Genomic DNA, 14774 nt, shown 5'->3' with positions numbered 1-14774 from the left:
GCTAAAAACGGACTGAAGACTTTCATTATTGTTGTGAAGCAGCTCACGCAGCAGGAAGGGTCTCAGGTGCTTTAACGCCGCTCTGATGTTGTTATTTTACAACCTGCGGTTCTTTTAGTAAATCTAATCTAGACATTTGTCTCGCAGGGATCTTTACTCAAAGCATCAGCCCCCTGCGGGGCGTCGGCGTGTTGAATCACCCCGAAGCTTAAAGGGCCCTTAAAGCTCCCACTGCGCCACACATTCAAGATGCCCCGAGGCAAACACACACACACACACACAGAGAGAGAGAGACCACCACCGCAGAGGACAAGTCACACACAGGAAGTGGATTTAAAGCTGTAACACACACACACACACACCAGCTCAGTCAGGTGGTGAAAACTTAAGCACCTCAGGAGTACAGGTGATAATCCTGAGATGAGGAACGTGTGAAAGACGACATGTGTGTCTGTGAGAGAGAGTGTGTGTGTGTGTGTGTGTGTGTGTGTGCGCTTGTGGCGGCCTGTAGTTGAGTCAGACACTTGGCCTCTGATTTCATCACGTCGGTTATGAAAGAGACAGTCAAGTTTAACACACACACACACACACACTGTTCATCGTCCTCTGTTTCTTCAATATTTCATCATGTGGCGTAAAAACACACTAACCGTGTGTAGATAACCTGCTATGTGTGTGTGTGTCTGTGTGTGCGTGTGTAACCAGGTCAGTTCGGGCTCTCCACCTGTCGATTGGAATCCGTCCAATCAGAGCTGACTACACGTGCAGAAACACACACACACACACACTGACATACTCAAGTCTACATGATGCAGATGACCTCATTTCCTGTAGAGCAGCAGCTGTGCGTCTGAGCTTCCTGAAGGAGATCAATGTCTCACGTGTCCATACGTCCATGTGAAGACTCCACTGTCCCCGTCTGACAACATGAGTTAGTTGTAACTGACGCTGTGTTTTTAAGCTGTGATGACATCTTTTTGGCATGTGGGCTACGTGTAGCGTGTTAGCAGAGTAGGGACCTGCGTCGTGCACAGCAGGAACAGCTCCAGCATTTACGTCTTCACACTGAAAGATGTGAGAGGCCCCCCCCCCAAAAAAACAAAAAAACACGGTCAGACACAGTTTATCAAAACAGAACTTTGGAAAATAAGTTGTAAAGGAAGGGGAAGTTCATTTGCAAAGAATAACTGTTTTACATATTTTTATTACATATTAATATGTCAACAGTTCACTGTGAGATGATGTTCATTTAAAGCAACATTATAGGAAATATGACCATATCGCACATCCCGCAGGTTACAATAAATCGATCCATGGAGGTGTTGCTGGGATCGAGTCTGGATCCGAGGAGGTGTGAGGCGGGTCGAGGGGAACCCAGTTCAGGGAAAAGCTAATCGTGTCACACGTGTCCCAACGTGAAGTGAGCCGCTGCGGAGATCACCGATTAAGGTCAAAGGTCAGCAGCTGGCCGCACGTCACCTGTTCAGGTTTTCACCTGTTTAGTATGTGATTGGTCCATTATACTATTATAATTCGTAAAAAATACTACTATGTTATACTATCAGATAAATATGACTTCTATGAGTTTCGGAGGAAAAGTAAATTATTTTTCAATACAGTCTTAATATCTTTTCGTCAGTGGTGATTTTATAGTCTAATCAAGGATTCAGGGAAATAAAAGGAAAGTAATTCTTCAGATGTTCAATCTTCACACCAGTGAGTCAGTGTAGAATATTTTAATGCATGATGCAATAATGTTCCATATATCTATAAAAGAGGCATCTGTTGTTTTTAATTAAATCTCTGTTGCAGCTGCTGATATCATCGCCCGGCTGTCACCATAATATCTTAAATATATGTCCCACTCCGCCTTTCGGGCGGCAGGTAACGGGACTTTTGTTTAAACAACTTGCTAATGGAATAATATTTGATGGTAAAAAAAAAAAAAAAAGTTCTCTCTCTCTCAGAATACATTCTGTGACTGTAGTTGTAACAACAATAGAAACTGTCAACCAAGTTTAATGAATGTGGACTCAAAGTATCCCTCGTTCAGTCAAAAGTAAGTTTATCTTCCTTTATTAGATTTTGCTCCCCCCCCCACTAAAGAAGGATCCCACATTGTTACACCCTCCAGTTACATTGCAGATTAAAGTTAACAAATAAACATATAAATGATGCAATAGCACAATCTTCACAAAAGTGAATAAAAGTGGTTAAAATTAGCTCGACAAACTTTACAAACTTGGTTAACATTAATTTTAAACACATAATACAATAATAAGCTAATATACACTATTCTGAAAAGATAAGTAGAGTACTTTAGGTACTTGATGCACATTTTGTAAATAATACGTTTTTACTTTTACTTTGAGCTCTAACAATTAATTTCTATTTCTATATATTAGTACTAGTATTAGAGCTATATATAGTATATAGTACTTCCTCCACCGTGCAATCAACAAAGTCAACATACGTCACATTATGAAACCGCGCGTGTTTTCTGACGAATGATCTGCTCAGGATTGCAACATCTAAGCTCCGCCCCCCCCGGCGGGATGAATCCACGTAACCAGACCAACGAACCAAACACACCCGGAGCCGGTCCGAGTCCTCAGTGCGCCGGAAAGTTCTGGAGACGAGCCGGGCCGAGGCAGACCGGACGGGGGCAGACAAGGGGGGGTTCGGACCGGATCCAAAGCCCAGCAGCACGCGGGGGGGGGGTTCTGCTCTAAACTCAAGACGCAGGGACGGGGGGGGGGGGAGATCGGGGGGACTCGGTGGGGACTCGGCTTTGTTCGCTTCGGCTCCGGATGCAGATTTGAAAAAAGAAAAAAAAATGGTTTCATTTTTAGTTTTTAACTGAACAAACAACTGTTCAGTTACTTTTAATCATCTTCTTCTTCTTCACGATCAGTTTAATCTCATTTGGACCGAAGAAGAATCCGAACTAACAGCTGACTGACGACACGTTGCGCAACGGAGACAACAATAACACAACGAGACAAAGACGTCACACCCGGACTCCAGCGCTCCCAGTATCACAGCCGCTGGTCCCAGTCCGACCTCCCATTGTGTCTGCAACGACTTCCACGGAAACAAGCCGGATCTACTCCACGCCAGCTGTAGTCCTCCCAGTCTACTGGTCTCTACTGGTTTCTACCCGGTCTACTGGTCCCTACTGGTCTCTACCCGGACTACTGGTTTCCTGTTGACCCGCAGTCCGAAACCCTCCGCCTGAAGGTAAGAAACTGACCCGAGATCAGCGTTGGAAGATGAACTCAGATCCTTCACAATAACACGTTAAAAACAAATATTACATTATAATCAAAAAGTCGTTCACTCCAGTAAAATAAAAGTATTGAATTCATTTGCACAAATTACTTTTATTGAATCATTAGTGAGTGAAAAGCCTTATATTGTACTACTGGTGAGCCCACTTTTAACAATTTAACTTTAACTTGTATTTTCAAAGTGAATGCAGTAGCTCACGGACCTTTACTTTGAAAATGTGGTACTCCTCACTAGAAGGCAGCACGCAGGTAGAGTACAAATACCTGAGCACAGTACTTGGTTCTACACGGAGCGGTGCAGAATTAAACTGAGGATGAGGATGTGGAAGCAGACAGGGGGGGCCCTCTCAAGCAAGAAGGTCCAGAGTAAACTTTGATGCTTTTAAATACGACCACCTGACACCCGAGAGAAAAGCTCAGAAACTCATTGGTCAGCTGGTCCAATCAGTGATTAATGTCAACAAAAGCAGACAGACAAAATGTAGGCAACAATAAAATATTACAGAGCAAATTAAGTCTAAATTGCAAAAGCTCTTTCATGAAAATGAGTTTGATTTTTGCAAAAAATGTAAATCAATAAGCTAACAGTAAAATAATTAGATATGATAATCGATGAGCAGGGTGTTTCTCCTTAATTATTCAAACATTGTAAACTGAATTTTATTTTTTGTACCGTTGGTTTGAGTAAACAAACATTTGAAGACAGTCTCCAAACTTTACAGAGATCAAACTGGTTAACAAACAGATTATTGGCAGATTGATCGACACAGAAAAGGTGCAGTGGAGTTTTATGATGCGCTTTGTGAGGAAGTCAGAGCGCAGATCCGAGGTCAGCCGCGTGGAGCCAGAATAACGGCAAATGTCACATTTATTCCCCGGAGCGAAACTTGTCAGATTTAGGAATAAATAGAGTTCTGCATTTTCAAATAACGAGCCAACGTTTATTATGGAAGTAAGAAAACCTCTTGTAGTACATCAACTAAACATCCAACCTCTGAACAATACTTCAGCAATCAATCATCCGCTGAGATCCAAACAGAGTTTTATTTTAGTTCGGTCACTAATTTCGTCTGATTTAACTTCATTTTAATAAAGTCAAGAAGTTCTGCAAAGGATGCTGATACGTCTCATATGGAAAGCAAAACCAGAATCCTCACTCTAACAGACTTCCAGTAAAGCCCAGTAGAATCTAGTGAGTTATTATTTTTCTTATCAACAGTCTTAATATTGATGACACATCAAACCGCACAGATTCACTCTGTGTGCGTGCATGTGAGATGATGTTGCCGTGGCGACGCTGTGACTCAAAGTTTGGGAGTGAAAGCAGCATTGGCCAACAGCAGGTTGCCACACCGCGTCGCCACGGCGACCACAGGCTCTGAAAAACTTTATTGAACACACAAACTCTCGCTGTGTGTGTGTGTGTGTGTGTGTGTGTGGTAGGTGTTGACTGTATTCGAAGCTGGTTTAAACCTTAAACTGTTGTGCCCTGATGCAACGATCTGAAAGCCGAGGCGTCCGTCAGCTTACAGGAAGTTGCATCATGGAGCCTATGGACACGTTAGCGCGTGAGCAGCAGGGATGCAGCGAGACGTGATACCAATACAACGCTTCTCCCCGGATGTCAAAGCACAAAGCGGAGCGTTCGGCGGCTGAAGAATCAGATCCATCCAGTAACCGTGAAAACGGAGCGTTATGCCGTAGCTAACCTGATGAGGTCACTTGTGCCCTCCAATCACAGATGAGCGTGGGCACGACGGCGACCCGCTCCCAGCTGTGTCTGAAGAGGCTACTGGACGAGCCCCAGGAGATCGTGAAATGTAAAGTGGCTCGTCTGGACCCGAGCCTTCCCACCACCGGCCTATCGGACTGCCTCAGGCCCAGAAGCCCCGCCCCCGCATCCAGCCCGAGCCAATCTCCATCCAGAGTGGGCTCGTACTTCCTGTTTGAGCGCTGCGAGGGGGAGAAGAGTTACAGGGCGGAGCATGCGCAGACAAAGCAGCAGTACACCTGCCAGGTAAGATGAAGACAATATTACAGATATATGATCGCAGTATTAGTAATATTACTAAAAACGTTACTCTGAAGCCAAGGAAGAATAGTGTGGTGGTTGGAAATACCAATTGTACTTCTTTTAGCAGTAGTAATACAGGTAATACTTCTCTAAATACACTTGTTGCCATCTTACCCTAATGTTACCATGGTTACAGGTGCTTCCTCTACGCGGTTACCAAGAGCGCTTGGCTGCCTACGCCCGCATCGGTCACCACGGCAACGTGTGCGGCCTGCTGGACGTGGTGATCGGCCAGGACAGCGTGTACGTCTTCCTGCCCGGTCACTACGGCGACATGCACGCCTACGTCCGAAGCAGGAAGCGCCTCGGCGAGGAGGAGGCGGGGCTTCTGTTCGCTCAGATGCTGAACGCGGTCACGCACTGCCATCACCACGGCGTCGTCCTCAGAGACCTGAAGCTCCGCAGGTTCGTCTTCACCGACGAGTACAGGTGAGGCTCACAAGTACTGCTGCTTACTTCGGTAGTATCAGCATAACTAGTGGTAGCACAAGTATAATTAGTATCACCAGCGACGATGGAGAGTAATACTAGTATTAAGACCGCTCACACTACTACTACCGCGATTTTATATGGTTCTTGTACGCAAGAATCGTCATGCTTGAGTGACTCGTCACTATGCAATGGGAGTCTACGTGACCTTTTTTATTTTGACGAAAGTATGTTACCGACATCTCATTTAAGACCCAAAGGAACCATATCAACTTGTGGTAAAATGGGAATAAGATGGGTCCTTTAATACTACTTCTCACACAAGCATTACTAATTCCACTGAGGTCACTGCTGACGCGTTGTGGTCCTTCCTTCCTTCCTTCCTTCAGGACGCGTCTCGCTCTGCTCGGCCTCGACGACTGCGTCGTCCTGCGCGGCGACCATGGCGACGACTCCCTGACGGACAGACACGGCTGCCCCGCCTACGTCAGCCCGGAGCTGCTGACCAACGGAAGCCGGTCCTACTCGGGCCGCGCCGCGGACATCTGGAGCCTGGGCGTGTCCCTGTACACCATGCTGATTGGACGCTACCCGTTCCAGGACACGCAGCCCGCCGCGCTGTTCGCCAAGATCCGCCGCGGGGCCTTCGCCGTGCCCCAGTGGCTGTCGCCCCGGGCCAAGTGCCTGATCGGCTGCATGCTCAGGAAGTCGCCCGACGAGAGGCTGGCGGCGTCGGAGCTGCTGATGCACCCGTGGCTGAGCGGCCGCCCGCGCACGCCGCGCCACGCCGCCAAGAGGACGCATCCCAGCGCGCACAAAACGCCGCAGAGCAGAACGCAGGACGACGACCAGGTGGTGCCCACGTGGACCAAAAAACACTAACACACACACACACACCTTGTATCTCTATGCTTGTGAGGACCTGGGTCGATATATTTCAGCACTGAACTCGATTCTAACGTCAAGTCTGAGCCCCCAAATGTCCCGCAGTGTCGCCATAGTTACTAAAACAATGACTAATGACGCTTGACATTTTCTCTCATCACCGAGACACCAACTGTGACTAAATGTCAACACGCAATATTGTTGAGGAAATTGGACAAGACCGGAGAAATCAAAACCCAAACCGCTTTATTTTTGCTTACAAAAAGAGTTTTATACTATTTTCTTCAAAAAGAAACTGGGCTTGAGAAATAATTTTACCAGAAATAAGCAGGATGATGTTGAGTAAATATTGTAAAAATATGACACAGGACTGACCAACATTAACCTGACAAAAACCCAAATGGTCCTCGCAAAGATAGACATACAAGGGCGCGCGTGCACACACACACACCTAAGTCTGATCCTGGACTACTTGACCGGACCATCAGGTGCCTTCCTCTCAACCAAATTGTAAATTTCCCCGTTAAACTACAGAATGAGAACACCAGCTCACGTGATCATTGGATTAAAGACTCCGCGTCATCACAAAGGGACACAACACCTACTTTATTGCAGTGTTCACACTTCCTGAATTTCAAATAATAAAGTTTTCTTGAGACATGAAATCTAATTTTCACTGCAATATTATTAATAATTGCTTTGGATCAACTTTCAATTTATGATAAAAAAAATGATGATGAAATCTGATATTTCAGGGCAACATTGTAATTAAATCTAATCTTAATGGAGTATCCTTGTGTTGAATCACGTGAAGAAAAGTGTTAACCTTGAGTGAAGTAGACATTAATAAATTCCCAACACTCCCTTCTTGTGTTTCTTTTGTGCAAACAACCTCGGTGACAGCTGGAGAATAAAAGGGTGTTTCACAAAACCTTCCGTTCCCGAATTGTTTTTCTTTCCGATATTCCCACTGTCTTTTGAGCCAACGTCCCCAAACAGGACACTTCGCAGTCAGTATAAAGTTTGTCTGGATCTTTCAAGCGAAGTAGAGACTTTCAAGTGTTATCGTCCTGTGTCTCACTCTGTGAAAACATCTGTGCAGCCTCTGAAGTATTTTTAAGGAGCAACATTCACTTCTAGAAGTCAGATTTAAGAAGAAAAAAAAAAAACGCTCACTGCAGACAAAAAAAAATAAAAAATGTTTAGCATTCTGTGTGTAGATATGTAGGCTTATATGGTATGTAAAGCAATTAGTGTCTTTCTGCTAAGCATCGCATGATAAAAAAAAAAACGCCTCATCCAGTGTGAAATGTACTCACATAAAGGTGTAATAAAGCAGCCAGAGAGACCGGAGGAAGGAAGCAAAACTTACAAAACCTAAACTCTGACTGCAGCAATCTTTCTCACCTTTACATTTATTGTGAAATCGCAGACAGCAGAATGAATACTGAGAAATCGGCACTTCAGTCGCACCTCTTCCTTCCTTCCTTCCTCCCTCCTCATCATCCACTTCCGTACTATTGCTCCGTCCTCATTCGCAGCCCGAAACATCTGACCGACCCGTTCGGGTTAAATTGTCCCGCCGCGTCGCGTGACGGATTCAGGAGCCGGCGTCGGTGTCCATGTCGTCGGTGTCGTCGCCCTCCGAGCGGCAGATCTCCTCCAGCGCCAGCTCTGGCCCGACGGGAAACAGGAAGTGGGTTCACTTTTTGAAGAGACGTTTCCTGTGTGTACGCGTGCGTGCGCGTGCCCGTACCTTCGCTCTCGCTCAGCCCGGGGATCTTCCGCAGGGTGTCCCGCACGGCGGGGATCACCTGGTCGTACATGTGCAGCAGCGGCCTGCAGTTCTCCGAGAAGCGGCCGTGGTGCAGCAGCAGCCAGTGCAGCAGCAGCAGACACTCTCTGAGCAGAGAGGCCGCCGGGCCGCGCCACCACGGCAACGAGGGGGCGGGGCACGTCTGCGAGGGCGGGGCGGGGCCTGAAGCGAGAAAAAAAAAAAGAGAGGAAAGAAAGACAGCGACTGACTGTTAATCCTGGGTTTCAGAGGACAGTCCTCTGGGTGTGATGAAGCGTTTTTTAGGGGCTTTAAATCTGACCTGTCGAGTCTGTCGGTTCACGAGAGCCACGGAGATCCAACCACTGGCGATGGAAAACGATCACCACCGTCTGAACCAGCTGGAGGGCGAGGCGGGTGAGGTGAGAGGCTCGCGTAGGAAGGTGCAACACAACGTTTAGGGTGACTCTGAAAGTTTTTACCTCGGTGCAACACGGACAGCTGCTGTGGGGGCCGGTGCTCCAGCTCTCGGCTCTCTGAGTCATCAGCCTGCTCAGCAAACGCACCACCTGAGAGCGGGAGGAGCTTAAAGTTCAAACCATGTGGGATCTACGCGGGTTCCGAGGAGCAAGTCCACACATGATGTTAATGGGACCAGAGCTGTGGAGATTCACCAGCATCAGAAGGAACATGAACCCCTCTCAATTTATTTACTTCTTTAATTTCTCTCAAATACAACACAAATTTTGAGACTATTCTAAGCAAAGACCTCGTTCGCTGACCAGAGTAAACGCCTCAGCACACAACACTCAGGTGTGTGTTTTACCTGCAGGTCCAGCAGGACCCAGTCGGTGTGTGTCGCCTGCTTGTCTGGTCGGGTCCTGATGAACTGGAACAACTTGAGGAAAACGCACGGGTCTAAAAAAGAGGAAACAACAGAGAGCCGAGGTTCATTTTTAATCCCACCGAGCTGAAGCCGGATCGACGGAGGGAGAGTCTGCGACAGCTCACCGCGCTGCGAGCAGAGCTGCCGAGCCAGCGTCCCGTGGTCCGACGCGGACCTGAGGACAGACACGCACCCCGAGGCGGTCCGCAGCCTGCAGTCCGCCGACAAACGCACACACAGCGCCTGCAACACACACTGCAACCTGAGAGAGAAACGCAGGGTCACCTGATGAAACCTTTAAAAGGATCCTTGCATCATTTTGTAGTCTTCATTTTAGGAGTGTTGCATTGTGCGTGTGTGTGTGTGTGTGTGTGTGTGTGTGTGTGTGTGTGTGTTTTTCATCACTCCGTCACTGCTTCCCTCGCATAATACAGACAAACTGACGGCAGGTGGCAGTTAAAATTGCAGAAGCAACTTCATCATCGTGTGTGTGTGCCGTCTGAGGCTTTTTAGCAGTTCTTGATTAAGAAAGTACGACCCACGTGACCTTTGACCTCCTGACTGCGGATGCCCGCCCCCGCGCCTACCTGTCGGCGTGCGTGTGCGGCGTCCTCTCCACCAGGACGCACAGAGTCCTCATTGCGTTGACGACAAGCTCCTCACTCTGCGAGCCGTCACCGAGCCCCCCCTCGCACAGCCGCAACACCGACTGCAGCAAGGCATTCTGGGAGATCAGACCCACGCCTGCGGCACAGTGTTCGGTCTAAGAGCCGGGAAGGGGGGGGGGGGGGGGGGGGGTGGTTTAAAGGGACTATGTCATTAAACGAGAATCTTAAGCTTCCTGGACAAACAATGATAAAACAGAGCGATGATATTTCAACTCACTAATTAGATAAAAGGTAACAGTCTAAAGTGGCCGCGTGTTGTACCTTTGCGCGTGGAGCTCCGCTCTGGTTCTCCTTCGTTAACACAGCTTCCACCACCTGGGAAGAAACAAGAGAGTGAGCGCCGCCGTGCATTTCTTCACCGATCCAGTCGCCATGGAACCACCGGCGATGGATTTAAAGGTCTTCGACATCGGGATGAAACCTCGATGTTTTCATCACCTCGTCACTGTGGGCCACCAGCAGGTGGAGGAGCCTCAGAGCAGCCAAACCAGTGTCCTCCAGGCTGAAACCAGTCACACCAGCCTCGTCCGACGCCCCCGGGGCGACAGCGCGGCCCGCCGGGAGCGAGCCGCCAGCGGAGACGGATCGGAGGGAGTCCAGAGCCTGACAGAGTTGAGACAGGTGGAGCTCCAACAGCGGGAGGAGGAGGACAGGTCCGGGACACGACCTTCACAAACACGGGAAAATCAGTCACGTTTTATAAAAAATGTTAGTGGCTCCAAATGACACTAAACGCTGTTATCTGGGGTTCTTCTGCTATTCTGGTAAGGAAGGACAATATTTTAAATATGGTGACAGGCCGGATATTTTGCATCTGTACCACATGGCCTCCAGGTGATTGGCCATGTGGTCATCATTCAGTGCTGCAGATACACACTGTGGCCACAAGATGGCGCAGTTCCCACGGTGGTGTTCCGTTGTGGGGATTATTCAGCCGGCAGCAGACACCGGCCGCAGCGTCTCGGTCTACCTTTTGTCTCTGTCGGCTGCTGGTCGGCTCTGACTCAGCATGTTGAGTCCGGTCACAGCCAGACTCTGGGCAGGACTCAGAGCAGCTCTGGGAGCTCCGCCTCCTGCCCCGCCGACGGCATCAGGGTGGAGCAGAAAACCTGCAGACTTGCTGAAATCACAGCAACACAACACACACACACAAAAAAAAAGAAAGAAAATATGAGTTATGATTGCCTTTGATAAGAGGTCCGTTCCTTTATGCTCGGCCTCCACCATGAACTCACAGCACTTTACCACATTAGACATTCACCTGGATGTCAGGCTCATCGAGAGCAGGTGAGACAGGCCGAGGCTGCTGGGGGACAACGGCTGCTGTAGCAACAGCCCCAGCAGGACGCCACCTGGATGACAACACACAGCAAGCACACAAACATTTCCCATAATGCAGCTGGATTTTATTAGCGAGTTGTGATTGACATTGATTTTGGTTATAAAATGCGTGTGGGCCTGGTGGATATTATAATTTAACTATGTTTGCAGGTGATTTATTGTAAAGAACTCTCATGAAGCAGCACCACAGACTGACCTCGGTGCTGCAGGTGAGCCGGTCTGACGGACAGGAAGGGGTCCGGGCGAGACACTTCCTGCCTGTCCCCAGATCTGCCGCCGGACCCGCCTCTTTCTGCTTTGACACGCACACACACACACACACAAAAACACACGCGTCAATCAACATCTGGCTCCACCAGCGCCGCGGCCGACTCTGCCGCACAACCCACCGTCTCTGCGCGTCTTCACCGGCGTCGTTCTGGAAAGGACGGCGGCTCCGAACGACTCTTTGGTGATGAAGCCATTTCCTGTCGGAGATGACGAGCTGCTGCTGCCGCCGCTCCCATGATGCAGCTGGGCGAGAGAGCTGAGCACCTTAGGGCTGAGGAGAGAAGGAGGACAAGAGCAGCCAATCAGATGAGCGATGAGTGGACGACAATAAAAAACAAGACACTTAACAGGGCCTGTTCTTCAGGATGACCTTTGCCCTCCCGATAAAACACTGAATATTTGCTCTCAGTCAATAGCATTTTTGATACTTCCACATTTTTTTAATTTATAAGTAGTTCATAACGTCCTACTGGCTATGATGCAGAAATGCGCCAATGGTACACTTGATTTAAAACTTTAAATCACAATGTGGCTTTAGACAAATTGACTATTTATTATTATAGATGTTATAGTTTAATTAGAAGAATAAACATTATGTAACCAACCCTTTATCTGCCAATAATAAATCTGCCTGATAGATATTGGGCATCCTGAATCGTCTGGGACTTAAAAACTATAAACTTTGAGTTTACTGAAAGTCGTGTATTAGAACATTTTGTCCAACCCAGACACAGTTTACAATGACGCAAAACATTTTCATAAAAACCGACCTATTCCTCGGCAGCGGAGAGGCCATCTTGGATTTGTCTGAACTGTGCAGCTTGGTCTTCATCACGTTGATTTCTGCTTCTTTAAACTGCAGCTCGGACTGCAAAGACTGAACCTGAACGCACACAACATGTCACTATTCTGTTCTTCTGGGAATGGTGTGTGTGTGTGTGTGCGTGTCAGCTCCTCGCCTTCCTGTTGAGCTCCGTCTCCCTGTCGCTCTGCTCTCTCTGCCTCTGGGCCTCCAGCTGGATCTGGATCTGCCTCTGGGTCTCCTTCTCCTGTTGAGCTCCTTTCAGAGAGTCCCTCAGGACCCGGATCTCCCCGCTCTTCAACACGATCTCCTCCTCCACCTCCTTCAGCTAATAATGACACATTCATATTGATATTTAAAGTGCGTTCTCAGGCACTCGCTATACGTGATGTTTAAAACAAAGCAGCGAGTCTCACCTTCCTCTTCAGCTCGGCGTGCTGAGCCTCCAGCACTCCGTGGGATTCTTCCCTGTCCGACCCGAACCGCTGTTGCCTGTGAACTGAACATGTGGCACAGCAGAGCTACACTTAGTCGATTCTCATTCCTTTGTTCGGATGCGGTCTGTATTTTCTCCGCATTGACAGATTCGCGATTTTCATTCATTCAAGGTGAAGCTTTTTCACACCACCGCGCCTCCGTTGAGTGTGTGGATCTTCACCTGTTCGTGCGACTTATTTACGCTTCGCACTGCTGCAGCAGAGATGTTACTCCAACTACGCTCTGACATTATTTTCTGCCTTGTGACTAGTAGCAGAAACTAAGCTTCATTGGTGTGAATCCATCCTTTTCCTCATCACTTTTCACAATGATGATGACACGATGATGCTATTGGCGCCCGTTTCGCATCCTCTTGATGGCGTACTCTTCTTATGACTCACCGAGGGGCTCCCTGCTCGCTATCCCAGAATTCCCTCTGTTGATGCCGCCGCCGAAGCCGTACGCGTCCTCGCCGCCCCGATTGCCCGCGGCTCGGCTCACAGATCCGCTCTGCCCCGCCGACTGCGGCCAGTTGGACCCGCGGGCCGGCTCCGGCGGTTTGTGTCCCGGTTTCCCCCCGACGCCGGCAACCGCGGTGACGGCCTGCGAAGCGATGATGTCAATCTCATCCAAGTCCTCCTGGGTGAATTCGTCTTCGTCCCCAAACGGGTCGTTGAGGGCGACCGCCGTCACGGCATCCTGGTTCAGGCCCCGGTGGCGCTTGCTGGGGGGGCAGTTCATGCTGTGGGGGGGGGGGGGGAAGAGAAAAGAGGCAAGAGTTGTTGGTCCAGCATCAGGGAAATGTACAGTCACAGAGTAGTGATTCAAACATGGTGTAGCTCCTCAACAAAGACATAACTGCATCACTCTGATAGGTTCAGGTGAGTTGATTAAAGATGCTTGATCAATGTGGTCCCAGGGGACAATATTCATGGAGACCACAACTATGCTCATTCTCAGAATTTTAAAAATGTGCCATGAACTAATCGTCATGTTATCACTGCTCTCCGCCTACACACGTGTTCGACTCATAAGAATAACTTTAAGAACAATTTAAGAGTAATGACATGAACCCAGCAGTTTGCCGCCTTGAAAGGGTGAAAATGGTTAAAATAGGTAAAACAGCCAATGTATCGCCCCCTTTGGAAGAAAGAAATTGGCGGTTTCTCTCTGCACGCACACTTCTAAACATAACGTTACACCGGTTCCTCGTTAACCAGCTGATGGGTGTTTAGTTCCATTTGGTCATCTGTGTTACCTTGTTTCCCGGTGTCGCTTCTGTTAGCATTGAGCTAGAAAAACAACTAGGTGTACATCCGATTAGAGGTTGCCCTGCTAAGCTAATACAGCTCACTACGTCACGGCCCTATTCAACTGTCAGTTAACACTTGGTGAAAAATAAAGGTGTTCTTTGAAAAGGGTGCAACAGCACTAAAATTAAACGATGGAAAAGGCTAAAGAGTGTCCTTCTACTGAACAACACGAAGTTCAGGCTAAAAGTTCCGCCAGCTCCTGTGCTCGCTGACAATCTGACCAATCACAGCACGGCAATGACAGTCCGACCAATCACAGCACTGCTCTGACAGACTGACCAATCACAGGCATGAAGGTGACTCCGCACTGGCCTGGTTGCTGTATAGGTCCCTGTTTAAGCCAAACGGTACTAAACGCGAATAGGAAAGAAATAATAACATATATATCTGTATAAAACATACAATGATACTTACACAATCATTTATACATAGATGTATACACACATATCTATATATCTGTGTATATAAATATATATTCAGATATATAAAGTACACATCCTATTCAAAGCAACATGTATAATCTGTGTACAGAGCTAAGAAAAACCCACCTGGTAATAAATACAAA

At 48.0% G+C, this 14774-nt stretch overlaps 2 protein-coding genes across 3 annotated transcripts; one reads left to right on the top strand and one right to left on the bottom strand.

Moving 5' to 3' along the window:
- The first annotated feature begins 2764 nt into the window (after positions 1-2764).
- Positions 2765-7128, top strand: trib3 (tribbles pseudokinase 3). The gene is made up of 4 exons (XM_037447969.2): positions 2765-3240; positions 5032-5307; positions 5501-5793; positions 6183-7128. Exons 2-4 carry the CDS (start codon positions 5032-5034, stop codon positions 6673-6675), a joined length of 1062 nt encoding a protein of 353 aa, XP_037303866.2. The 5' UTR covers positions 2765-3240; the 3' UTR covers positions 6676-7128.
- A 143-nt stretch (positions 7129-7271) lies between these two features.
- atrip (ATR interacting protein) lies at positions 7272-14418 on the bottom strand. 2 transcript variants are annotated; one of them, XM_037447956.2, is made up of 18 exons: positions 14155-14418; positions 13298-13638; positions 12836-12918; positions 12577-12747; positions 12388-12500; positions 11737-11888; positions 11544-11642; positions 11268-11358; positions 10977-11126; positions 10445-10673; positions 10268-10321; positions 9926-10101; positions 9464-9600; positions 9279-9370; positions 8935-9021; positions 8775-8853; positions 8435-8656; positions 7272-8352 (listed from the first exon to the last, which is right to left on the bottom strand). In XM_037447956.2, exons 2-18 carry the CDS (start codon positions 13635-13637, stop codon positions 8279-8281), a joined length of 2349 nt encoding a protein of 782 aa, XP_037303853.2. In that variant the 5' UTR covers position 13638; positions 14155-14418; the 3' UTR covers positions 7272-8278. The 2 variants fall into 2 exon arrangements, with proteins under 2 accessions (XP_037303853.2, XP_037303854.2); XM_037447957.2 differs by having other exon boundaries at positions 11544-11639.
- Positions 14419-14774: the final 356 nt, after the last annotated feature.

Source organism: Pungitius pungitius, chromosome 8, assembly GCF_949316345.1.
Source record: "Pungitius pungitius chromosome 8, fPunPun2.1, whole genome shotgun sequence".
NCBI classification, from domain to species: domain Eukaryota; kingdom Metazoa; phylum Chordata; class Actinopteri; order Perciformes; family Gasterosteidae; genus Pungitius; species Pungitius pungitius.
Note: the sequence above shows the minus strand (reverse complement) of the source record. Positions and strands in the feature narration are given on the sequence as shown.